The sequence below is a fragment of the Plectropomus leopardus genome, chromosome 15 (genome assembly GCF_008729295.1).
Source record: "Plectropomus leopardus isolate mb chromosome 15, YSFRI_Pleo_2.0, whole genome shotgun sequence".
In the NCBI taxonomy this organism is placed as follows: Eukaryota; Metazoa; Chordata; class Actinopteri; order Perciformes; family Serranidae; genus Plectropomus; species Plectropomus leopardus.
This window is the reverse complement of record NC_056477.1, coordinates 6,143,633-6,171,204: the sequence shown is the minus strand read 5'-3', so window position 1 is coordinate 6,171,204 and position 27,572 is coordinate 6,143,633. Positions and strand designations below refer to the sequence as shown.

Below are 27,572 nucleotides of genomic sequence, written 5' to 3'. Positions count from 1 at the left end.
ATGACACTTTACTGGTCAATATAGCTTTTTTTTTTACTGAAATCTTTATTAACACAAATATTTGTGATATTGATGTGTCAGTTATGACAGACAAACCTGAGGACAAAAGCTGACAAATCAAAAACTGCTTGGGTGCATATACATTTTTACATTCTTAAAGAGTGTGTATCTGTTGGTTATTGTTCCAGTTCAGAGTTGTCTTTTTGAGGCTTGTAAAAAGCCTTTTTCCCATTTTCTTTCTAGTAGTGCTTCTTGTAGTCTCAGTGTGTTCATTTTTCCATTAGAAAGATTTCTTCCACTATTGTTAGCCATTGGTCCTTCGTTGATGGTGTTTCCTTACCCCAGTTAGTAGTAATAGCTTTCTTTCTTGCAACTAGCAGTGTTAAAATCAGTTAACAAAAAGTGACAAAACAACGTTCTGATTAAGTTATTAAGTTAATAACTTAAAGAAAGATTGCTTGCAATAGTCCACCTTCCACCATCTCTTCCCCTTTGTCATTTTCTCTCTCTTCCCTGTAAACATTAACAGCTTAAAAAGTGTTGAAATGCTGCTTGTCTCCTCAACCTGTATCGTGGACTCTCATTGGCTGTAGTTTGCTGATAAAGTCCACAACAGCTCCAGAAAATTTAGCATAATAGATATCTAGACAGCCTCTCCACTCAAGCCTTTGAATAGTCCACACATAGCCCTCAGGAACTTTACGTATGGCAGGCCAATGTCGAGTTTCGTCTGATTAGTTGGGGGGTTCAAATATCGTAGACTAGTGGCAAATTGGGGCTAAAGTCGTGAAGTTTGAACTAGGTATAACCACACGTGTCTGAGGATGCAAACCCATTTTGGTGTTGAAGTCCTGCATTTTATATGTCCATCCCTGAGCAGTACATATATGCAGCAAAATCTATAGGATCCAGGGTAAACTCTCGAACTTTTAAGTTTGAAATTTAATGAATAGCTACAGTCAAATGCCACATCGCAAACAGTTTATCAAATTGATGATTGATGATGCATTTTGTATCATAGTTTAAGTAGAAACCACTGGGTGGTCAAAACCGATTGCTGGATGATACCACAAAAGTGAAATATAGAAGTGGACACAGGTTTTAGCTCACTGTTTTTGGCATCTTTATCTTCATTAGATATTGTTACAATTCTCCCAATGTGGTCACCCCACATTGTGATTTCCCCGCCCACGTAATTAAACGCCCACACGCACAAGAACAGAGAATAAAAAGAAAAAGACCAGAGAGAGCAAGGCTGTGATAAAAGAGCACATATAAATATTAGTTGAAAGAAAGGGAAAGAAATGGCTCCATTCAGCCATTTCAGACTGTGTGGGAGGGAAGGAGAACTGCTGAAAGTAAAAAGTGATATAACTCAAGTAGAGAGTCTTATTTTATAATTTATTACCAACTGTGTGTGTGTGTGTGTGTGTGTGTGTGTGTGTGTGTGTTCCAAACCATAATAGAGGATAAGGCCATCGCTTTCTGTGCTGGCCCTCTACTGTTCATTTATACTTGATGATTTGATTTGTTCCAAGTGCTCACCCTGAAAAGGAAGCATCTATTTTTAATTACTTTAAACAAGGTACGTGACCTCTGTGGAAACTGTCGGCCCTATTAAAGTACATTAATCTTCGTTTTAACCCACGCTAATGTATAGTAATTGCACCACATGCAGCTTGGATCTGGTTCGTGAGTTGTGTTTAATGACTTCAATATCTGGCTAACTTTGTACTTACAACAAAAGGTCAGCACTCAAAGTGTTGACAGCCGCACTAATTTTGTGGAAACGGCCTGCCTCGGTTTGAGATCATCATGGTTTTAAGTCAGGCTACAATTCAAGTGTGTTTTTTTGCAGATGATTTACTGATTATTATCTGTTGTGACAGTTTTGCCAAGGCTGTGTTAATGCATGCAATCCCAAATGGCATATTTCAAAAGAAGGTAATTTATGAGTCATGATTAGATAAATATTAATTACTTTGCATGAGATATGTTTGTAAAAAAAATAAATATACATCTCAGGGAGTTTGTTTGCTGTGGTAGAAAGATACTCTTCAAATGCAGTTCAGTTTAGGGGGCAGGCAGTTTCTGTTTGCTTGTTGTGAGAATTTGAATGCATCACTGACTCCGAGAAGGTTAATAGTATGCAGCAAGTGAATGATCCGGGCAAAATCAATAAGAGATCATGGCTTTCACCGGGATTTACCCCGTCAGCATGTTTCATGGGAACAGCAGGTAGTCTCATTTATTCATTCATTTGACTGATTTAGAAATGGAGCAGAACAACACAGGAGTGTATAGACTGCTAATGGTGTGTGTGTATGTATGTGTGTGTGTGTGTGTGTGTGTGTGTGTGTGTGTGTGTGTGTGTGTGCGTGCGCATGCGTGCGTGCGTGCTTGGCTCTACTCCATGTCCTGAGGCAGTGACTAGACTTTGATACTGACACACACACACACACACACACACACACACACACACACACACACACACACACACCTTCCAGTCAGTGGATCAGAAATGTGTCAAACTGAGGTTTAAATTTCTGTCACTATAGATTTTAGCTCATAACGTGTCTGTCTGCTGGAGTGAAAGTGAGACACACAGACAGTCCTTAATCCTTGATACTTCAGGTGACTCAGGTCGGCCACGGACAGATAACATCAGGAAGTTTCATTGATGTTTCCATGGATTGTGCTGATTGTCGGCTTAACATTGTTTTGTATTAATTGCCTGCTTTTTACATATCATACTTAACGCCATGATGCCTTACTCCTTTAAGCTTTTGATCCTGGTCAACTGCTTATATTTTGCTTTTTTTCTAAAAAGTTGTGTGTTTTATTTGTTGTTTTAATTGCCAATTTAACATCAGGTAGAGTTAATAGTCTTTCGGCTAACACTGGCACATTCAAATTGATGTTAATCAATGCGCATTGTCCCTGAGAATAAACGAATGAACAAGAAGGCTGTTCTTCTGCATCCCCCGTCCATGGCGGTACATTATTTAGCTTTTGTCCCGCCAGATTTGATTTTTCAAAGACACCAGCAAAACAACACAGTGCATTTAATAAACACAGCAGAAATGTCACATCTGACTGCTGTGTTAAAATGATGCATCAAACATTACAGGTACAGCTGAAAATGGCAATAGAAATAAACAGTTCCACATAACTCCACAATTCAGGTCAGCTGCCAGTTGTCTGCCCAGAGGTGATTGCTGCAATATCACAGTGATTCAGTCTATAGTATTTATGTCTCCAAGTGATCTGAGACTCAAGAGATTTGACTCGATTAGATTTGATTCCTTTGGGATTAATATTTCTTCATTAACATGCAATACTCAGTCAAAACGGTGCTGCACCTGTACTTCACTTTTTTGCTACCTCTTGTCTATATCATTCTGTAAAATCGTGTATTTGTGGACAGAGGGAGTGTGAGGAAATCAAAGGTTCCTGCAGCTTAATCTAAAGAAGAACTCAATTAGGTTATTTAATGCCTGTAAACACTCAGTGTTTTGCTCAAGAAGTCTTTTGCAGGTGAGACCTTTGGGGGAATCAAACCCTTCAGGTCACAGACCGCCACACTGACGCCCTCCTCATAACCTTTCATCTTTTCCTTCTGCCTAGGCGAGGATGATGATGACGAAGAGTGTGGAGAGGAGAAGCTACCATCGTGTTTCGACTACGTCATGCACTTCCTCACCGTGTTCTGGAAGGTCCTGTTCGCCTTCGTCCCGCCCACAGAGTACTGGAACGGCTGGGCCTGCTTCGTCGTCTCCATCTGTATGATCGGACTGCTCACCGCCATCATTGGTATGACGACAGATTGCAAGTTTAAACTCTAGGATACATTATAAAGTATTTAAGCAAATTAAAACAAATCAGCTCATCTTTTTAAGGGTTATTTTGCAATTAAAAGTCCGTAAGAGGCAAGTGATAACATGTATGATAACTGTATTCTCTAGATTTCACTGGTATTTAGTGAATTAATGAAAGCTTTCTGGATTTACAGTGTGACGTTATAGTGACAGAAAATAATTGATGCTTTAATAGAAGTAGTTTTAAGTACAGTGATAATGTTTATGTTCCTGTTGTATTACTACAGGGGACCTGGCCTCTCATTTCGGCTGCACAGTGGGCCTGAAAGACTCAGTCACAGCAGTAGTATTCGTTGCATTGGGAACCTCTGTACCTGGTGAGTATGTGGTCACTGTATGCTCTTGTATGTTCTGTACCATATGAATATTGATCCAGCACTATTGATGTTTTAATTATCTTAATTGTTGGACTTTCCGCCAGCTTTTATCAAAGACCTTTCACTCTCCACATTTGGCATTTAGCTTCTAAGGCCTTTATGAGCATAAATTCCCAGAGGTCTTCAACTTAGTGTATTCATCAATGACCCCTATTCAGGGAGTATACCTTGACATTTTCAATTCCTTGCTTTAGATATTATTACTGGGAGTTTTTTCCCCCTGATTTCTTTTCTGCAGCGTGAATACTGCAGAATAAAAGATACTGCTGTATTTCTGCAGTAATGGCTGTTTTATGAAAGCCTTATTGAAGTGAGCTCTTTGAAACAGCATCCAGGTGAAATACATTAAGAGGAGCTATCACAGGCAGTGGATAGGAGAATAAATTAAACAAATTACAGAGCACACAGAGTTGACTTTCACAGAACACATTGTAGCGCCTGCAGTGTGGCAGAAAAGCAACAGAGGTGTCAGATTTCCTGGAAAGAAGAAAAGTTTGTGTAGGAAGGTGATTTTGCACGGTATAGAACTTTTGAAGTGTATATCTCACCTTTGAGAAATTTAAATATTTCGGGCTGATGTGTTTCACCCAGAAGTTTGGACTCAAGTCTCATGATTTTGACTCGCGTGGCAAATTTGATGACCTTAGACTCGACCTAATAAAATCAGATTTGCAACTCAAACCTTGACTTTAGCACTGATGAGTCGTGACTTTACCTTTACTTGAGCCTTTGAATTTGAAAATCCTTGTTCCCACCACCCAAGCACACACAGATTAAAAAGTATATACTTGAGAAATTGTGCCACATATCAGTTCATTTTCCTTGATTTTCTGAATCAGCTTATAGTAACATTATTTATTACAGGCATGTTGATACTTAATTCCCCAGATCAACTTAATTTGAAACAATCCAACAGCATCCAATCAAGTCGCAGGAGGAGTTGCATTAGGAACTAATGTTACGTTATTGAGGGCCAGTTTGAAAAAGAAATGATACCAGAGATATTCTCATTCACATGCAAAAATTATGACTGCTCAACAGTTTAAAAAAAAACTTATTGCAAAATGTATTGTAGACAGAATACGTATTGCTGAATGCAAAACATGCAGGTCTTTGTTCAACATATGAAGCTGCCCAAAAACCAGCAAGCTGAGGCTAATATTAACATAGTTAGCGAGGTAATACGCAGCTAACATTGGCTTAAAAGCTTATTTGTGTGAAGACTTGAGACTGACTTGTGACTTGTAAAACAATGACTTTGTCGTACCTCTGGTTACACCATGAAGATTTTTTTTAACTTTGTGAATAAACATTGCCTTGATTTGTTGATTATTTAAATTTACATGTATTTATTCATGGGCTTTGGTCTTTAATTAGCACTGGGTTTTAGGACAAGCCTCTAGATAGCAACATTTATTTTATAGAGGAAGAGAAAATTTCTAAGTTTAGATTAAATAGATTAGTTAAAGGAAAGTAATTGAACTGGTTGTCAAATAAAACTTAATTAAAACAAAGCCCTGCAAAATATATTTTTCCACTTTATTTGAAGCAATCAAACATCCAAAGAAAAAAATAGAAAATATTTATTTTTAAAGTGCACCACTCATGTATCTTCCCTGCTGTCATGCTGAGGGAGTTTTTCCCCATGTCTGAGCCAGTATGGCTCCCAGTCTCTCCAGTGTCTCTTTATATGTTGAACCCTGTTAGAGAAAAGAGTGCCATCTGCAGACAGCAGCATGGATCATCCTCTAAATGTGAAAAATGAGTGGCGACCGTAGTGCCTGACTAAATATGTTTTAACCTTGGACCTGGTGTCCTGCCTTTGCGCACTCACACACACACACACACACGTAGACACACAGCACATGTTTGAATACTAGATGGATAACATGCAGACACATTAACAGCTGTGCAACTGTAATTAAGTTGAAGAACAGACTCTCGCATTCATATACTTGCAACATATTAAAGCTTGAAATATATGTTGTCCGCTGCACATCGACACACACATACACACCTGTGCTGTGCCCACCATGTGTTTTTAGCATAGGGCTATTTGTCATGTCAGGCTCAGGTGGTCTCTGTCCTCCCATTTAGGGAACTCAGGGATAAAAGTGATGTATTACATACCATTTTACACACACACACACACACACACATATGTGCACATACAGAAAATGTAATATTTGAACACACACAAACAGAAATACAGGCTTTCTAACAGCTGCGCTTACAGACAAACGCACACACACACAGCTGTTTGAGACACAGTAATGCGCACACACTTACACACACTGTGTGAAGCTGAAGAATGGAAGCAAAGTGGTTCAGCCTTACAAGGGCTCACAGTCTTATTAACAGAACCTCCCGTGGCCCACACACACACACTCACTCACACACACACACACACACACACACACACACACACACACACACACACACACACACACACACACACACACACACACACACACACACAGTTCTGTAGTTATTGCAGTTAATAAAACCCATCCTGTACTCTCACAAGGGCTCACAGTCTTGTTAACACAACCCCGCGTGGCCCACACACACACACACTCTCACACACACACACACACACACACACACACACACACACACAGAGAGAGAGAGAGAGAGAAAGAGATAGTTACAAAACAACAGGAGTGGAGCTTGTAAATGAGAATCAGATACTCAAGAAACTAAAATTTGTTGTTGGTTTGGGATTCGGGTAAAACCTCTGAGCCTCATTAGTGTATGACTCCAGAGTATCTGTTAAGTATGCTGTGTATCATTTTGTGTTGGCTTCAGAAAATCAATGAATACAGATAAAAAAGTACAGTGCAATTAATGCTAGCTCTGGACAGTAAAACATCTTTAGAGGATTTATTATTACAGTATTTAATAAATGTGATATTTCAGGCCAAATATAAAACCTTTATATGTAGACTGACTTTAACTTTTGCGGAAACAGAAGCAAACTGCAGCAGTGTAAATGACATTGGATGGATGCTTATTTGACCATTTCGGGATTTGTCACATCTCTTAATCTGGGGGCATTAACGTTAATAAAGTACACTAAAGTGGCATTAAAGTCTTAAGAAGACAAAAACGGAAGTTGCTGGGGTTTGCAGACTTCCAGACAAAAGTCTTTCGGCTGATCCACAGTGACCATTAGGATTATCAGTTTGAAGGTTTTTCAGGACACATTTCCGGATTTGTGGAAGAAAACACTGCTGACACATTAGGCCTCAAGAGACGCCAACAAAAAATTTGGATCCAAAGACTGAGCCCTCTAATTTTTGTGTAGCAGCAATACAGACTTTAAATGCAACAAGTCTCTGGAGGTTGAAGAGAACAGGGCATAAAGAGACATAAAGAGCTGATTATTATGCAAACTACCAGGTTTTGTTTCAATATTTTGGGGGAAACATATTCAACAGGAGTTTTAAAGGCCCTCACCACAAAATTTCAAGCATCAAACACTTCATTTCCTCCATTCTGGTGAATTTTTATGAACCAATTTATGCCTTTTCTGCATCAAAGGCGCATGTCCTGAATATTTATGGGGATATTTGCGCTGCATTACCCCCAACTTTGTTCTACAATCACAGCATTCAGCTGAAATTACCAGGAATTTAGCTCACTATATTAATAAGTAAATAGTGAAGCAAGCTTGGTCTCTGAAAGCAAAAAGGCAGAGATATAAACTCTGAATCATTGATGGTGCAAAAAGTGTCCCATGACAAAATATTCAAACAGAAAGGTGCAAATAACAAAAACACAAAACAGCACATAAAAAGGTAACGCCTGCGTAACTTAGAACATGTCAGAAACACTTAAAAATGTGCTGGGAAAATCGCACCCACATATCCCCAAAATGCTACAATAGCAATTAGTTTGTTAATCGATTAACCAATCAATAGAAAATTAACGTCCCACAAATCTGATTTATCTAAATGCATTTATCAAGAAAAAATAGTGATAAAAAAACAGTTTTTTAGTCATTTAGTCATAATAGTCATCAGTCACAACCACAAACAGAATTTATTATTAAGTATTGGCCAATCGTTGGATTTCTAGTTGCAGAAGCCCACGTCCACAAATGTTAATCAAACTCTGCTCAGTCAAAATGAAAAACACAGAATCAAGAAATCTTCATTGACATTTCTCTCCACCAACTAAATAGTAAGAACTGTGCCAGTCGTCCGACACTTTTCTCCAGAGCATGATATCTTTGAAAGTTCTGCTTAGACTGTCATGAGATTTGTTCCATATATTGTTATTAAATATTCAATGTCCCAAGAAAACAATTTGTTAGAATTTTTTTTAACCCCCTCACCTTAAGTCTAGTTTCACCATCTGCACAAATCTTCCCCTTTTGCCAACAGTTCGATCCATGACAAGGTATCACAACAATAAAGGGCCAGATTTCCTTGATTTGTTTCTGTGTATTCATGATCTCAACAGTAAGGATCCTAATGTTTCTGATGAGCCCTGATCTTTCTTCCATCACTGACAACAGGCAAAAACGTTGACATGCAGAAAGATTGCTGGATTGCTGCAGGAACATAAGTGCTCTCCTGAGTCCTTCCATTTAAAGAGGAAAGAGGGAGCAGAGGAAAGAGGGATGTGAGGTGGAAGGAGTGGATGTAGAGAGGATGGATGAGGTAGAAAGGAGAGAGAGAGCGAGGCGCTGGTTGATTGACACAAAGGGAGAGGAAAAGGGCAGAAAACTCTCCAGGGAGGTATACTCTCACAGAAGGAGCTGCAGCGTGAAACCTGTTTCACACACACACACACACACACACACACATACGCCGCTACCGAACATGCAGGCACCCACGCAATCACCCACTCAATCAGCCGCACAAGCACTCAAAGACCAATTGATGCACACAAACACACACGGGCCTCTGCCAGCTGGTGGAGGCATGGCGTCAGATTGGACCCAGGTGGCATCATTCAGTACCGCACACAGACTGTGTACATGCATGTACTACACACAGAAACACACACACATGCAGGCAGACAGGCACACATAAATATAGCCTCGATACACACACAAACTAAAGCTCAGCAGGTCTGTCCTTGAAGCTTTAAGGTGTGTGGACATTTTTCTTTGCTGGACTCTTTCTTTGGCCCATTGCCTCACCCTCCTCCATCCTCTTCCGGTCCTCCCATCATCCTCTTTTCTACCGCCAGTTTGGCTGCCACTTCAAGAAAGCCATTCCTTGTGTTTTGTTGGGTTTTTTTAATCTCCTTTCACTGTATCTGGCACAAAAAAGCAAGAGGACATGAATGACTAACGAAGGGAAGATGGCAAAAAAAAAATAGCGCGAGATGACAGTGCTAACTGACCATTTGGCTGTTTGCTCAGTCTTTGTGCTCTCAGCGATGAGCCTATTGTTGAGATTTGGCTCTGCTCCTTTCAGAACCCCAAGGAAGAGCGTCCTTTTGGAGCTGCTGTAGTTTAGCAAACATGAAAAAAAATTGGACTAAGCAGCGCAATTCTGATCAGCCATCAGGCCAAGATTTGTTTGCCCCTGCAAACTGAGATTCAGCCTTGTAAATTATTGATCTTGGACCAAATTCAGCCTGTTCTGGCTGCCGGCGACAGAACACTGTAACAGGATTAAAGATTGTGGTTTCTAATTTAAGGTTCCCTGTCCGAATGTGGAAAACAGGATTTGCACAGTGTTCTATATTAATAATTAGAAGTGCATTTACCAAAAAGTGTCCTTCCGTGTGTCTAAGTTCTTGTGTAACTCACAGATGACTGCATTTTGAGGTCAGGAGTTCAACTTCAAGTGCAAATCTGTTTGCACCAAAGAACATTCAGTCAGTAGCACTTAATTTACACTGAATAGCACATTTTGTATTATTAAGAGCAATGCACTGTGACTGCCAAGGGCTCATCTCCCTCTAGCCCTAACTTTCTCAGTCAACTCTCTAGTGATTAAATGACAGAACAGTTACATAACTGCAGCACAAAAGTTTGGTCTAATGGTGGTTAAACAAGGTTGAAAAGGTCACAGTTTCATTGAATTTTTTTCCCTTTCGTTAAATTTCTTTTTTTCTGAAAAAATGATGTTAAGAAAGAGGTAAAAAAAAAAAAAAAAAATCTGTAATGTAACATTTAGAACTATGTATCACAAGAAAATGAGACCTGCCTGTTGTGCCCTCTTCATCATCATACAGTTGCAAACTTGTTATCTGTGTGGTCAGCTCTCTGTTAACGTATCATCAAGATAGCTTACCTGCCAATGCTAATATCAAGATATTGTTGACATACAACTAAAAAACCCAACACAGCACGTCATTTAAAAAAAAGTTCTGGGATCGCTCTTTTATGGAGTGCTAGGATGAAGCGCTTGGTGGAAAACCCGGCATCTCACACAGAAGCTAAACGGCGCCCTAGGTGTCGTTATAGTGACACCGGGGACATTGAGCAAGCAGCGTATTCTGACACCCTGCAAGCAAAACCAGGCTGCAGTGGCTAAAGCGGTTCCCATAACCTTATAGATAAAGGCACCTTTGATGAGCCTTCACTGAGTAGTTTATGTTAATCAAAGATGCAAAGCAGCCCAAATTTAAATTGTCTGCTTTTCTTTTGTTTCCCCGCCCAGATACCTTTGCCAGTAAGGTCGCAGCTACCCAGGATCAGTATGCAGATGCATCGATTGGTAATGTGACAGGCTCAAATGCTGTCAATGTTTTCCTAGGCATTGGGGTAAGTCCAGCGCATTTAAACATTGATTGGTTGATTCATAGCTGGTGTAAAGGAAGTGGTGCTACCATAGAAGTAATATCTATTGTGTATTTGTTATCTTTGAGGCTTCCACTGTTAAAAACATTCACGTTATTCAGTTTAATTCTGCTGATGCTTGACAGGTGGCGTGGTCCATTGCTGCCATCTTCCACAGCAGCAAGGGGCGTGAGTTCAAGGTGGATCCGGGCACACTGGCGTTCTCTGTCACGCTCTTCACCATCTTTGCCTTTATCGCCGTCGCCACGCTGATGTACCGGCGGCGGCCAGAGATCGGTGGAGAGCTGGGAGGGCCCCGGACGTCGAAGGTTCTTACCACCATGCTGTTCATCAGCCTGTGGCTCCTCTACATCCTCTTTTCCTCACTGGAGGCCTACTGCCACATCCAGGGCTTCTAATGCGACAAGAGATGACGAAGGGAACGGTGGGACAGAAGGAGATCATGGAAGAAGAAACCAAGGGGAGGTGGATGAAAGGATGGATTTGGAAATGAAGGCTGTCTCATTGATCTATCACTCCCTCCCTTTACGCAATAGATTGAATGACGGATGAATGGATGGATGTACAGATGAAGAAATGGAGGACGCATTTAAAAACAGGATTGAAGGAAATACAGATGCATGGAAGGACGACGACAAAGAGGAAAATCATAGAATCTAGAGTGATAGCTCAGAAGTTGGAACTGAGGAATACATTTTTTGTCTTGATCTATAAATCCAAACCAATCAAGTTGTCTTAAACCCATCCGTGTTTTAACTACATGATACTAATCCCCAAACAGCGTGTCCCAGCTGGTTCAACCATACAGAAATCAAAGTTCTCACCAAACAACGAGGCTATAACGGACCGACACACCACCAAAGCTCAAAGGATATGTGGCTTCAACAACAGCAATCCCATGAATCCCCCTTCAGTCGGAGCAGTGCGACGCCCACGTCCAGCTACAGTAACAGGCACGAGTGAGACAGAATAACTATCAGCTTGTACATGCATGACCAGACGATACTGAAACCACAATCAGAAGAAACCGGATGTATTGCCACAACTGTTTAATGACAACAAACTGTGTGCGTGCTGGTGTGTGACTGTGTGTTCGTGCTTGTGTATTGTGGGAAGATGGTCAAGTACTGTGAAAAAAAAAAAGCCTCTCGTTTTGCTGTCGCTGTGTGAGACGGAATATGCTTTCGTATTCGAGGTCTTTTTCGACTCCCACTCTCCCAGCCTGTAGAAACGCTGAGCGAGACTCTTATACGTGAGGGCGCGTTCAATGAAATGAAACGATTTGAACATCACTGAGGTGAGAAATGTAAATACAAAGAGCTGAACGTACATTGCAGCTCCACTATTTTCCTTCTGAATGTCTCGGTTACGTCATGCGCTCCTGAACGGGCCCTCTTTCTGTTGCTTTATACAATAGGTGTAAATGATTTAAGGTCTAATTTGAATCAAGAAGGGGTTAGCGTGCTTTTACCTTTAATAAGGCCACGTCAAAATGGCCACTCTACCGTTTAAAACTGTTAGAGATTATCATTGCATAAATATCTAGGTTAATCTTGTGTGTTTTTGTTTTGTTTTTTTAAAGCTGTGGAATTCCGTTACCTGGTTTTCCACCGATGAGATTACCACCATTATGTGTCAATCTTAACATTGCAATAGACTTTGAAAACGTAGGTACCGCCCTCTGTGAAACTTCATTGGCTGTCTGTTTCCTAACTGCCTCTGTCGATGTTTTTCTCACTTTGACGCCGCTCTCCTGTAGGTTCACTCATTATCCCTGTGTGTCTTAAGCACCTCCCCTTGGCTGGTCAGTGGACCAATCAAAATCCTCAAGGGCTTTGTAAGAAACAACCACTAATCCCTGACCCTAACCCTTGATTTCTAATTCTTCACATAGATTTGTCTCTAGGGGGCGAGTTAACAGGGATTTGTATTCTTTAACATCACACACCAACTGCTCAGAAGTGAGGACTTCCGTCCAGTGTGGCTTTAAAAGCAAAAAAAAACAGACAACATGACAGCTTCATTTAGTGCAAACATTGTCAAAACAAGTATCCAGACTTACCTAAATCTTAGCAAGGCGACCCGATGATCCAAAGTACTCCATCAGACGAGGCCTCCAACTTTCTTGGAGTCTTTCCCAGTTTATTACAAAGACCGCCTATAAATTGTGGTCAGCCTTATTCCAAATTAAACCATCCATTCAATTTTCTTTCCTGGGCCGCCTCCACTCTGCTTCTTAAATATACTACCCTTCAGGCCATGTGGATGATGAAGGCCTTAACCCAGAGGAAGCAATGAACATCTGACTTTATTGTTTCTTTATTCAAGGGCAAGTGTTTGTTCTTGACTGAAGACCCAAAGTTGAATCAACGTGATTCACTGCTTCAACCGGCCTTGGACATAAACCATTGGAACTTCACACTCAGCAGCCAGTTTTCAGTCTTAACATAGGAGCCATTACATGAAGGAATAGTTCAAGAAAAGTATTTGCTGCTGGCGTTGAAGTAGGATTACTAACCGATTTGAATACTGTAGGGGCATCTTGCATAGGGCACATTGGATCTCAGACAGCCAGACTCTGTTTAGCAACCTCACAGAGATTTGGAGACAATTGTTCAGATTTTTTATGCCCTATATCTTTGGCCACGCCACCCACAAAAACTGGGAGCTGTATCACAAAGTGAGTTCAGGTTAGTCAATCTTTCACTGGCGTCTCTGGATAACCAAGTTGCTTAGTCAAGGTGGAGTTTATAACCATTACACACAACATTAACAGATTAAAAGAAGCATGTTTAATATGGCATGATATACTTTATATAGCATCATCATCTGATTGGGTATGCAAAATGATTTTCTACCTATGATTTCACCTAGGTTCAGCAACGAAAACAAAGTGCAAAGCATGACCAATTACTACTGTGAATCAGGATAAGACATATATTAAACTTTTAGCACTATTTTTGGAAATTGTTTCGTCAACTTACTTCCAGCTTTAAGTCAAAGTCCTGTTGTAAAACCAGAGTAAATGTTTCCTTTCTTTCTGATGTAAACATAATTAGTTGTGCAGCATAAGCTACCATGTCTGATCTAGCCAAATCAAAAGTGAACTATTCCTAATACCAGAACGCCTCAGTGAAGCCCAATGTGTAACTGACTGCTCTCACTTTATGATACAGGCAATAATGGGTTCTATAATCGAGTTAATTGTAGCTGATTTCATTGGTTTGAAGTACAACAAAGCACATTGTCTCAGCCCTCTTTAAAATGAATTTTGAGCTTGAATTTGACCGAAAGTCTGTGCGCATGCATTTAGAATATTGTGGCGATGGCTTAAAAGGCAGCTGAGTGTTTTGAAAACTCTAGGTTTGCTGTTTCAGGACACAATCTACAAAACAGGATCACAAGCAATGGCCAAGCTTCTTTGAAAACCCTTGCCGAGTGCTGGGCTAGCTAGTTAAACAGTAAACATTAAACTGCAGAAGTAACAGACACTAACTGGCTGGGAATTTTCTTTCATGATTCAGTCATATGCAAACAAGATAAACTATATCCTTAGAATACTTCTATGTGTATTTTTGGCCAAACGGGGAGAAAAACATAAAAGTGGCTTAAAATCCTGTCCTCTAATATGTGTAGAATATAAATCTTTCATCCTAACTCGACTGTCAGAGAGGTTTACACTTCAGACTGTTAACTCTTTTACTCCAAAACCACAGAGATCTCAACATTCACGCAACTTTCTGTATAAGTAGGCGCTCTAAAAGTCCATAGTTTGTTGAATGGCGCTATATGCATCTGAATTGGCCAGAACTTTCCTGCTGATGTTGTGTTTTTTTTACTCGATGTATAATATAATAAGTAGTATTTTAAATGTCATCTGTAAAGTAAGTAGTCTGGCCTAGATGTAATCCATTTAAAACTTGGCAAAAAATATTGTCACAGACAGCTTTCAACCCCTTTGAGAGAGTGTAGCTGAGCAGAGCCCTGGATTGGATGAGTTTGGCAAATTCACGATATTTTGAGGAGAACTTTCATTAAAAATACATAAAGGTTCCAGGTTTTGTAATGTGGCATATGTTACTGATTCACATGATGATTCACCTGGAATAGAGAACCACTCCAGAATGAAAATTTCAATAGGTAATGCAGCACAGAGGTCCGGAACAAGTCTTATATACCGAAATCCTGGGAATTTTGGTATTGTCAGCACCCATGTTGCACAATTTGGGAGGAACTTAACAATAAAACATTTGCGTCAACATTGCAATCCAATTACCAGAAAAAAAATGTAGCGTTGTACCACAAATATGGTACATTTGCACATTATTTTGTTACAGACGTGTTGCACTGGTGTTGGGTTTCGGCAAGTAAACCCCTCGGTTATGCTAAAGAAAAGACTAACGTTTCGGCTTTTAATACCCACTTTTGGGGGCACAATTCCTGCAGGTAAAGCAACAATGTCTCGGTAAAAAACAACTGCTTTTGCAGCACTATCTGTGCTGGAAAAGTAGTGACAGGTTGCTTTGAAACACCATGTTTGGTGCCTGAAAAGTAGCTGGAAACACAGAAATTACATGCTTAATCATAACCACTTTTGTTGTTTGTTGGTCTCGAACAGTAGTCTGCAGGTTATATATTATGTCCGTTTAGAAACGTTTATTTGCTACATATGAAACATGCAAGTAAAAGTATTTGTGGTTTGCAGAAACAATGACAACGTTTTCTTCTGGCGACTGAGCTAAACAGTGACTCACACCTTTGACAACTTCTTGCATTTGCCAAACTCTGCACAATGCATGGCTCTCAATTAGAGTAGCTGTTCTCTTGTGAAGGCCTTGGAGTGGCAGTTTACCCCTGTTTTGCCAAAGGGAAATCTTTCTATCAGAAACTTAGTATTTGCAGTCCAACCTGTGAGGGGTTTTCTAACCAATGGATCTTTCTTAAAACACCAAATATTATTCATGTTTCATTAACACTTTGAAAGGGGACTTGATGTTGTTTTAACCTAACCAGAATCTTTCTATTTAAATTTGTATGCATTTGTCTCTTCACTGGCATGGAGCTTAAGGTTTATACACTGTAAAAAGTTATGCTAGCTTGTGCAAAAAAAAAAGAGAAAAAAAAGAAGTAACATTGTGGAAGCTGTTTGCATCACTTTTTGAGTAACTACAACAAGGTGTAAATTATCTTTGATATCGCTAAATCATGTTGGATTTACTTAAAACGTGCCTGCTGCCTAATTTGTCAGAGTGAACTTACGCAGGAATGAAAAGCTTGCTGTAATGTAGTTGTTTGCATCAAATTAGTTTTGCTGCACAAACTTTTCCAGAAGCTAACATTTTTCATTGATGAGAAGTTAGTTATTTTGCTATGCCAGCTTCATTGCACCGCCTCTCTCAGTGTATCTACCTTGACTTAAAAGCTAGTCTGACGTGAAGCTAATGGCAGATTAACGACAGCTGTTCAAAGCACCACATGGTTTGGACCAAGGCAGGAAGCTAAACCCGGCTAACGAAATATTAGCTGCAACTACCAAGCTTGATTACCTGCCACCTGCTTAGGCGGTATCTAATATTTCTGAAATTTCACTGGGGTATTATTATTGGTTATGCACCTACTCCACTCCCTGACCAGTAAATTTGCTACTTTCCGTTAGCACTCTTAGTTTTTTTAGACTAATAAATACACAATAGAAACTCACAACATGTAATATTCCCACACCTGTTCTTCTTATTGTACAGAAATACAGCTGTACATCTTTTAAGTATAGCCAAACCATCTTGGTTATTCTTGTTAGTCAGTTAGTTAGTAAGTCCACTGACATTCATTCACAGGCTCCATTTTGGTTGAAATAAATCCTTAATTCACTGGTTTAGATGTAAAAAATAAATGCATGCTGTTACTCCCATAGTCTCTGCCTGCTGGCCGCTGGCTGTTTACAGTCCTATAACTTCTCCCTCCAATACTAGGTGTGATGGCATCTTTCAGCTCGGCTGCCTGTTTTACAAGAAGAGAATGCTTACTGAGCTCTGGTGGTGCATGCTGTGCACTACATACAATGAGTTTAATAGCAAGAGGAGCACCTGTGACGGTATTGAAAATTATTCTGTTGGGATTTCTAAATACTTAAATATTTCTTATTACATAACGTAATACCGTGATACCACCCAATCCTATTACCCACCTCTAGCTCCCTGCCTTGGTTCGGACCTTTGAGGTTTGAAGGGTCAAAGGTTAGCCAGGCCACCGCTGTAAATATAACACTAAGAGCAAGCTAGGAGTAGAAAAATGAGCTACAGTAGACATTTTTTATTCTTGGGGTTTGAAGAAGTGGGCAGGGTTTTAAATGAAGGAAAAGCATTGCACTGGTTCTTGTCGCTTATGTGAGACGGTTACTACATTGTTCCGTCGAAAACACTAACAGAGTTGCTTCTGATGTGAACAACAGATTTTGTTTTTGACTGATGTACACGATAATAATGTTGTACCTGGTGTAAAAAAAAAAAAAAATACAACAGTGGTGAATCAGTTGTGAACCATTTACGATGTTGCTTCTGATGTAAAGATCGATCGTGCATTTTTCTTTGCGTCGTTCACTTAATAACTGACCGTCTGTCTGACAGACTGAGGAATAAATGAATGCAACACCAAACAGACAGACGAACGAAAGTAAGGACAAACACCCCTGCTGGTACAAATCTGAGCAGTGTCATGCTGAAACGCAGCTTCAGCGATTAATGTACTGTTGGGAAAAACATTACCAGAGCTATTCTCTACCCTTAAAGTAACATTTACAAGGATGATGATAAAAGAGGAAGGAGGAGATGGAAGACAAGGAGGATGAAGATGAACATAAAAGAAAAAAACATGAAGTTACAGCCATACATTGATTTCTGGGCCAGTGAGATTGAAATGGACTTCTCCTGCCCAGCATGTGTATTGTTATAGTGTCTATCTGTCCCTCTGTGTCTCTTCGCCCTCTTTCTGTCTTTGCTGCCGAAGCAACCAAAACTGGCGGCGATCCTTTCGTTCTGTCTTTTCTCCCCTTTCCTCCCAAATTCCCTTTTTACCCTCCGTCTCCCTATGCCATGTTTTCCATATTTTGGAATGTCAATGTGCTACTTGTTGACACTGTGCATGAATGATAACATGTCTGTATATAGTTATAGAGAATCGTATCCCATTCCCCTGGTGTTGACAAAAAATGGTTTGAATGTTGTACAGATTCTGGTTTTCTGTTCATCTTTTATTCTGTTCATTTTTTTAAATGTACGTAGAGCTTAAAAACAGTATGTTTTTAATTTAAACAAAGACGTAACTTGCACATTGATTAATTAACTAAGGGTTGTTGTTTTTTTTGTTAAAAAGGCAATATCTGCTGTTATTGAATGAGAGATGAGATCTTAAAGGAGTTATGTATCTTAAATAAATAATCTATACGGGAGTTGCATGGATTATTTGTACAAAAAAAAAAGACACTGCTTGCTACTTCTAATACCGTGACTGTATTCTCTGACAGAGGGCGAGGAATACTGTATGTACATCTAAAGGTTATTTTGTCATTAAAGAAATAATAATAATAATAATAATATTGTGTATATACTGTACAGTGTTATAAGTGAGGTGGACGACGTGGCCATCATGCTAACCGTAGAGAATTAATTCATATTTATTTAAAGGAAAACACTCACTACACTCAAGAATGACATATATTGCCTTTTTGGGGAAGTTGCTACAAGTTTCTTGCTCTTTCTTCTTTTATGGCTGGTTTATCCGTCTTTTTTTCCATCAATATCTCTCCCTGTGGTCTTATTTTTTAAACTGGAGGAACGGTTTCTATTTCAGACGGGCTTTTGGTTCTGAGTCTCTTTCCGTCTGTCTGGCTGCTTATCCCGCTGACTCAACAGTATCTGCTTGTATTCACCTGTTTTCTTGCGTGCGTATCCATCTATAGTTGACTACAATATATCTGCCCATGTCCCCATCTGTCTCTCAAAGGATCATTTGTCTCTACTTGACACACCATCTGTCTGATTCAGAGCCGTCTGTCATTTCTCTCGCTCGCTAAATCCATCTCTTTTCATCTTCCTTTCCTTAATCCCTCTTTTGCTTTTTCCACCTCCACACTTACTTCCCCTCACATCCACCCTTTTCTTTCTTTCTCTTCGCTCTCATGGGATGTACTTTCATGTTTGTCAGTTTGATTTGGTGTGTTTTTTTTTAAACTGAACAGTAACCGCAACAGTTATAATGTTGGTAATAATGAAGATAATATTTTTCTTTCTTTCTTTTTTTGTTTGTTGTTTTTGCCGCTGTCCTCTGTGTGTGCGTGCGTGTGTTTTAATTTAGTTTATTTCTATTAATTTTTTTTGTTGAACACCAACTGATCGGAGGAAAGTTGTTGTATGTGTGTTGCCACTAACTGTGACTGCTCTCCATGGTACTTCTGATAAAACCAATAAAAGTTTGGGATACCCTGTTTCAGAGACCCTGCGAGTCCACTGCCTTTCTAAAGTGTGTGTGTGTGTGTGTGTGCATGTGTGTGTGTTAAATCTGTAATGCACAACTTTAATATGAAAGCTTTGTTACTATGCAAATTGCCATTAGAGCTTACATTTCCATTTAGTGGAAGTAAATGGGCATCCAGCTCTTTTGTGTGCTGCTCTCTCTCCCTCTATCTCACGCTCAGTGTCCCGAACAAACAAACATTCATTTTCTTTTATATGTTCAGACTGTCGACACTGAAAATGACATTTGTCTGAATGGCTGACATCTCATTAACTGTCATCTGACTTGTTCTGTCATTGTGTCAGAGATGGAAGCGACGACTGCATCACCGCTGATTAATTCTGCCTGTTTTTTCATGTGTTGTGAAAAAATAATGAATGTGTATTGTCCCCGATTGTGCTCCTGCTGCTGCCTTTCCCTTTAACGCACATATTCGACGATCATTCTTTGTCAGACAAAATATAAATTATTAATTTGTATTCAAAGAAAAGCTCCTTTTAACCTACCAAAGGAAAGAACATTAAAAAGAATTAAATGTTTGACTAATGGACTAATTAAATCTACTATCTACATCGCAGCAGATTTAAACGAATTGAGTACAATGAGGTTCTCGCTCTCAACAAGTGCACAGCTTTAGTTTTTAAGAGCACATGTGCACGTGTGCTTCAACTTAGCACAAATGTGTAATGTTACAGGGTGAAGGATTTGTTTATCCAGACAAACTTTACTCTTAATATTCGCTAGGGGTGTAAATCCTTTAGTATCTCACGATTCGAATCGATTTTGATTCTTGGGGTAACAATTTGATTCAGAATCGATTCTTGATTCAAAACGATTTCCAATTCAAATTCGATGACCAATTAAAAATATAGGAGGTGTAATTTCAGGATGTACTCCAGTCTGTTTTGCCAGTGGCATATTATCCTATAAAAGCAAATTATGGAGGCTATATTATATACAAGCTTTTTTGCTGTAGAAGTGACAAAGTAAACACTGAGATTATTATATTTCAAAAAATGGACACACTTTTCCAAAAAAATTTCCATTGTTGTTGTTTTTTGGGTTTTTTTTTTTTGCAGTTGTTTGTGTATCCCATTATCTGCGCCATTCTGCAAAGCAGCTCCTCCCTGTGCTGCTGCAGAGGGCCACAACACACTCCTGACACTTCAGAGAGGGGCCTGACTCTCCTGCCTGCTCTGCCTGCAGTCAACACAGAGTTTACATCCATATGAGGCCCTGCTGCTTGTTACACTGTCTCCTGATTTACCCTTGTATTTTTTGTATTTTTTTATTATTCTTATTCTTCTTCTTCTTATTATAATGACTAAGTAGCTATTATTATTATTATTATTTTTTTATTTTTTTTTTTTATTGTTTTTATTATTATTATTTTAGGGGCTACCAGAGTTTATTTTAATGCACGAGGCGCTGCCAATAACACAGAGCGATAGATACAGCAGGATTTGACCAATCACAGAGCAGTTTGCTCCAGATGACGTATGGTTTACGTAAGCGGATACAAAGCGTCGGCTCGTCTTCCGATTGGTGGACAGACCAAAACAAACCTCTGACCTCTCCTGAGGAATCATGGGAAACCAATATGGCGTTTAGCATCGATGCTAATATACTTTTATCATCGAAATATGGATAAAATATGGACGAAAGACAACCAATATCGGATCTATCAGTATGTATTTATTGAACAACGTCCCGTCAAAACACCCGAATTCCCAGGCTGGATACTGAGGCCTCTGAAAGAGCTACGATGCACCGGAGTTTCCCTCTGAACGGCAGCTTTCACCGGCGAAACAAGTGAGTCGGTCCGACAAACGGTCTCAAAATTATTAAGACTTTTCTAAATGATAAAAATTATAGAGGCTTAAGAATAGACTATATATTAGGAAATATAGACTATAATCGATGTTTAGGATGTTTGAATCGATTCTGAATCGTTAAAAACGAGAATCGAGATTCTTATGTGAATCGATTTTTTCCTCCACCAAAACCAAAACAAACAGGTAATGGTGTTTAACAACCTGCAGCTTTTTTGTTAGTCTGGGGACGTTGTGTGTGTAGCTAAGGAAGGTGAAACAAGACGAGGATGAAAACATCTGTATGTAATATACTGAATGAATTTCAACAAGGACAAGACTTAATGATAAAGTTTTTATTCTAACTGACACACTTACAAGGTGTAAAGTACAGCGGAGCCAGGGGAACTTGGCTCTTCTTAATACCAAATTTGTTCCCCTCAAAATAGGATTTCGGAAACTTGGGGATCTCTAAAATATTAACAATATGCCATTTTTTCCCATGCGTTTCTATTTTTCTGTATCTTCATAATCATGGATTATGCATAAATCAGGCTATTTCTTTATTATTCATGCACAAGGGAGATTTATTAATAACTGACGTTAATGTTTGAAGTGGTCATTAACTGATTATTTTATCGCAGATATGCTGAAGTGGTAGTAGTAACAACTTTACGAATGTTTCTGTGTGCATTTGTTGTTCCCTCTTTGAGGCGTGCAAGCATCCAAACCTGGACCGACTGTTTTTGTTGTTTTTTTTAAAGTCTCTTATAAATTCAGTGCATTCAGTCATTCAGAAATAACCCAAAACTTGTGAGAATTACACAAGTACAACTTCAGCTTACCAAGCACCAGATGCCCGTGGATGTTGTCTCTTGAGCTAAATCCTGTCGCTCCGTCATGGCCTTTATGAGCACAAAAACAACTGTTTTGCCTGATTATTGCTGCTTGTGGCCTCATTTCACTGTTCAGGTCCTACTTCAAAGAAATGTGCCACTCCTAAACAGTAGTTTTTTTGTCTGTTTGTTTGATAGTAATTTCTTATCTTAGTGGTGACATCGTAGTGTTTGACGGTCAGTAACAGTGCTCGATGCACAATGAAGACAAAGACTTGATTGATTTTATAGTTGTTTTTTTTATAGCAGATTGGTCCAAATTCAGCCCAGTACGGACATCTGTTTGGCACCACATATAGCCCGAATATAGCAGTGAAAGTAAGACTGCATTTGCTGCAACCCAGCAAACACTGAGATGTGGACTGACATCAAATCAAGACATCCTGTTAGAAAACATTTTCAAAGACCTGAAAAAACAGCTTTTCACCTTTTACTTTTAAATCACATCTCAACGTTACTAAGACAAAAACTGTGGCTCTGGCTTGTTGGATGTTTGACATGCTTCACTCTCTTGCTCTGACTCTCTGCTGTTGCAGAGTATTGTGCCGTCAGGTTAACATCATATTTGTGCTAAGAGCACCTGTCTTGGTTCAGAGACTTTTGCAGAATGAATGAAGCGTGGCGTTACTTCAGGCAGAGCACTCAAGTCACAATCACAATGGCATCACCTGTTTCCTTCATGCTTCACACTCACTGGCTCACTTACAGCCGTACGGCTGCTGGCTGACTTATAACATCCAGTCATATTCATACAGATGTATAGTGCGGTAATTAAATTGTGTCTCACTGTTTCTATGCAGATAGTCTCATGCTGATGCAGTTCCCTGCTGCAGCTCCAGCCTCCTCCTTATGTGCTATATTTGCTTGCCATTGTTGACTAAGATTTATGTGTTTAAAGAGGGGATTAGTTCTCCAGCAGAGTCCTCATTGCTGCAAAATGAAAAATCCAATCCGTTTGCTATAAATGGTCAACCCCTTGACGTAAATGTCAAAATTGGCAGATAGAAGCAAATTGCCTGTAAATTCGACAAACTCCAACCAACCTGACAGTGCTGGAAAGGAAGAAAAAATGATGGTTGACCTTTTCCAAGCATTCAATGTAAATAAGAGCGCACTTACAGTTGACCTTCTTGGTGAAGTTGGGGTGGGTCAAAGTGCAGTTTGGCTGTGAAAATTACAACCTGCAAAGCTTTTACCCAAAATGGTATGGATGGAGAGGTACCCAGCTGGTCAGCGTAAAGCCGTCATGTAACATCTGACTGATGGATGAGTTGTGTTTGTTTCTTGTCGTCCTTTCATGCTGCTGCTGTGACGGGTCGTGTCCATTTCTCTGGGTGCAGAGTGATAAATTCTTCCAATCACAATTAAATCTTCTTCCTGTTTTTTATATTCTATTAGAAACAACTTTATCCAGTTTTTGCACATTTAATGGGCTAAAGAATCTGGTGAGACCATTTTATGATATTTACTGCTTGCAGAAGGAGTCAGCAAAAGAGACGATTTGTTGTGGTGTGTTTTATGCTGGTGTTTCGTGTGTACAGGTGTCCGCCTTGACTCCTTTCATTGCCTTCCCGCTGCTGTGTCTGTCTGAAATCTCATTATGCTGTCACATTTGATTTCTAGACGGGAACTTGCGTGGACGGCCTCTGCTTGCAGGTTAGCATGCTGGGAAATTAGTGTGAATTTATGTCTGTATGTGTGTGCACGCTGCTCCTGAATACTGAGTGATGCTTAAACTGTCAGAAAGTCTGTGCTGGCTGTCAGACTATGCACAAGCACTTAGGGAGAGACGGCAGGACCAGCCTTTATTTTCTCTCCACTGTTCGCTTCTCTTTGTTTTAGCTGTCTGTCATGGCTCAACCAAAGCCTATACATTAAAAATAAAAGTTCAGAAGAAGTTTTTTTTGAAGAAGCTTTTGATGTACACACAAACTAGGCATATGATTTAAGATAAGTGAGAATCTATTTCTGCTCCTCTAGTTTCCTTGACAACATTTCAAAGGTTTTGTAACAGCAAAAACATTAGAATGAGATGTTTCTCCTCTTTGCTTTTTTTTAAGGATTATTTTTTGGGGCTTTTTAGCCATTATTTCGACAGGACAGTATTAGCATTAAAGGGGGATACAAAAGGGGATGACATGCAGCAAAAGGCCGAGGTTGAAATTAAACCCCAGGTGAGCTAAGCACCCCGATTTTTCACTTTTCGACATGTTTTTGACTTTTGTCGTAGTTCACAAAATACGTCACACCGACAGAAACATCATGAACCGATATAACAGATAAATCTGTGAGTGCAAGTTTAATAATAACTACACATAAAAAACACATCAGGAGGTGAAGGGAAAAAATGCCAAGTGATCGATATTGAGTGGCAGGCCAAAATGATGAAAATCAAGCCATTCAAAGTTGGTCCAAGGACCACAATTTGATCCTGGGATGGACTTTGGACATACCTGCTGTAGTCTGTTTACATTAGTCTATTCCTTAGCGCGACATCAGGTTTAATTTCTCTGTTTGGTTGTGGGTGTGTCTAACTGGGTGGCTGTGGCTCAGAGGTAGAGCGGGTCAGTCTCTTATCGGAAGTTCAGTGGTTTGATCACCGGTTCCACCAGTCAACATATCGAAGTATCCTAGGGCAAGATACTGAACCCCAAAATGCTCCCAATGCTGCGCCATCAGCGTGTGAGTGCATAAGGATAGCTATTGCGTAGAAGGTGGCACCATGTGTGGTTGCCTTGGTCAGTGTGTGGATGTGCCATGTAGTGTGAAAGCGCTTTGAGTGATCGGACTAATTCACATTATGGAAGTGGGGACACGTGCATAAGCCACATTTATACACCCACAATTAGCCATAAATGACAACAGAAACACCCTGAAACATCAGATTGCATGTTGATATTTGTGCCCGCTCCAAAAAGAACAGCAAAGAAGATGAAGTGTCTTTTTTTCTTTGATTGTGATGCATCAGTGAGGAACCAGAACCGTTAAACATGATCATTATGCACAGCTGTACGCGTGTTACGCTCCTCTCTCTCCTTCTGTTTCCTTCCTGCTATCTGTGTGAAAACTCAGATGTTTGGGGAGAATGCTGTTTTACCTGCAGGTAGTTGAGAGTATTAATGCCAATCTTATTTCTGTGCGTCCAGAATTCTTGCTTAGTGAGAAGACTGAAAGCATCGTGATGTAACACGCTGATGGAAAGTGCTTCTTCCTGTGGGTTGATTTTTATTTTATCTTCATGTGTGTCTGTTTATGTATTTGTCCACATGCTGCATTAGGGTTAATGCCGCTCTTCCACTGGTGCCCCTCACAAGCATAACAATAAAAAGAAAAAAAATCCTCCAGAGAGTGTGGAGAGTGCCCAGTCTACATCCACGAAAATGTACAGTGACTTGTTATGTCTCAATATGTCAATCTAACATTGTTTCACTGTCTAGACGTTCTTTCGGTTCATGCATTTTTTTTTATTCTTTATGCCTTATTTCTGCCTCTGAATCAGACATTGTTCGGTCCTGTCTCAGAAGTTGAGGATGACAGCTTGCCCCAGCTCTTGAATAACAATATCTGCCAGACTCATGCACAGACTTCTGAATAGAAATATACTGTCAAACAGCCAGGGGAGATCTGTTTCAATTGTAATTTTGATTTCTGATGGTGACATGTCCTTATGGACAATATTATAATACTAATAATTATTAAACTAAGAACTTGCAACAAACTTTGCACATCATTACTAGATGTAAACTTCCTGGCATGTTTTAAAAAATAGTTACAGTCCATAATCATGATTCTTGGAAAACAGGAGGCATGAAAAATAAATGTAGTCACGCTCAATGGAAGAATACCAAACTTTGCTGTGCCAATAGATTTATACAACTTTATAGGATGCAAGACACTATAGAGCATGATTCTGGAGCGTCTAAGAGAGTGTTGGATAATGTCTTTCAAAAGAGCCATTTTTGGCCTTAAATTGTTTTTAAATCTCTCCGGAGCTACAATACATATTTGTGCCTTACAATGATGGTAACACAGTTTATTAAGATATTATTAGCCATCAGAATCACTAATAGTCCAAGATGAGTGTTCATTAATGGTTTACCACAAACTAGCTCCTCTGTAGTGTGCTATTTATGATAATTTGATACTTAAACTTTGCAGCTTTGGCGGTGAAAGCAAAAAATTTACTAAAATCTCTCTTTTCCTCCGAAACTGTTTTTTGGATTCAGAATCAACAGCTAGCTAAGCTAGGGAAGCTGAAGACAAGCCATGGCTATTGAGGTTCATCAAAATTTAGGAAGGGGCGGTAGGCCATAGATGTATAACGCATATTTAGGTTGAAAAAATGTATTTTTATTCAGTGTGTAGGCCACACATTTTTACAGCTGGAGAATTACAGAATCTTTTTAGGCCTACAGTATACATAAATAAAAATTAAAATGTAAAAAGTTCCCTGAACTTTTATATCAAAGCCACAGAGAGGGGCTTAAGATCTGCAGGTTGCCTACCCCTGGCCTGGTTAAAGATTGTGTGTGTCCATGAAAGATAATGTATCCTTATCAACCCTATAAGTGTGTGGTGTTCCACAGGGCTCTATTCTTGGTCCCATCTTGTTCTGCTAAGACCTTATTATTTGTTGTTTTGAAATGCTATCTCTGTTATGCTGGTGATGCATGATACATTCAAGCATGTACTTGTTCTCATTGGCATGTTCGTGATTTGATTATCCTCCTGTTGAATTACCATGCAGTCCCACATCCTGTAGATCAAGTGGCATTTATGTGTTAGTAATGTCAAGCATGTTGAATAAAGACAGAAGGAGGAAGGGCGATGTCTGGATGTCTGGGAAGGCCAGGGGGTTAGGTTTTAGTAATGGGACTGTCACATCTTCCACCGAGGACTAAAGGCCATGGTAGAACCAACACACACACACACACACACATACACACACACATGCATAGAATAAAATCCTACCGCACCATTGTCAGGCACAAATACTGTACATCACTGTTGGGTTTTACCTCTGCTGTTGTACTGGCTTGATTGACAGACTTTCAAATACTGTGTGTGTGGGTGTGTGTGTGTGTGTGTGTGTGTGTGTGTGTGTGTGTGTGTGTGTGTGTGTGTGTGTGTTTAAAGTCATGTTAGAGCAGGTGTTTCACACACATGGCACAGATTGAAACTGAATGTCAGGCAAATACCAGATCATGAACTCTCCCCCACACCCAGTATATATATGTGTGTGTGTGTGTGTGGAGAGAGGCAAAGAAAGCATCTCGACCATTGTAATTGCCAACGCTCATGCAGTAGAGGATATTCAGTTCAGGGTATTTAAAACC

General features: G+C 39.7%; 1 protein-coding gene across 1 annotated transcript in view; it reads left to right on the top strand.

Moving 5' to 3' along the window:
- slc8a1b (solute carrier family 8 member 1b) overlaps positions 1-19,510 on the top strand; it is a 189,704-nt gene extending 170,194 nt beyond the window's left edge. Inside the window, exons 8-11 of the mRNA XM_042501705.1 lie at positions 3,628-3,813; positions 4,106-4,195; positions 10,882-10,985; positions 11,147-19,510. Of these exons, the coding sequence (XP_042357639.1) occupies positions 3,628-3,813; positions 4,106-4,195; positions 10,882-10,985; positions 11,147-11,419 (653 nt within the window). The 3' untranslated portion in view covers positions 11,420-19,510. The remainder of the gene's footprint in view (positions 1-3,627; positions 3,814-4,105; positions 4,196-10,881; positions 10,986-11,146) is intronic.
- Positions 19,511-27,572: the final 8,062 nt, after the last annotated feature.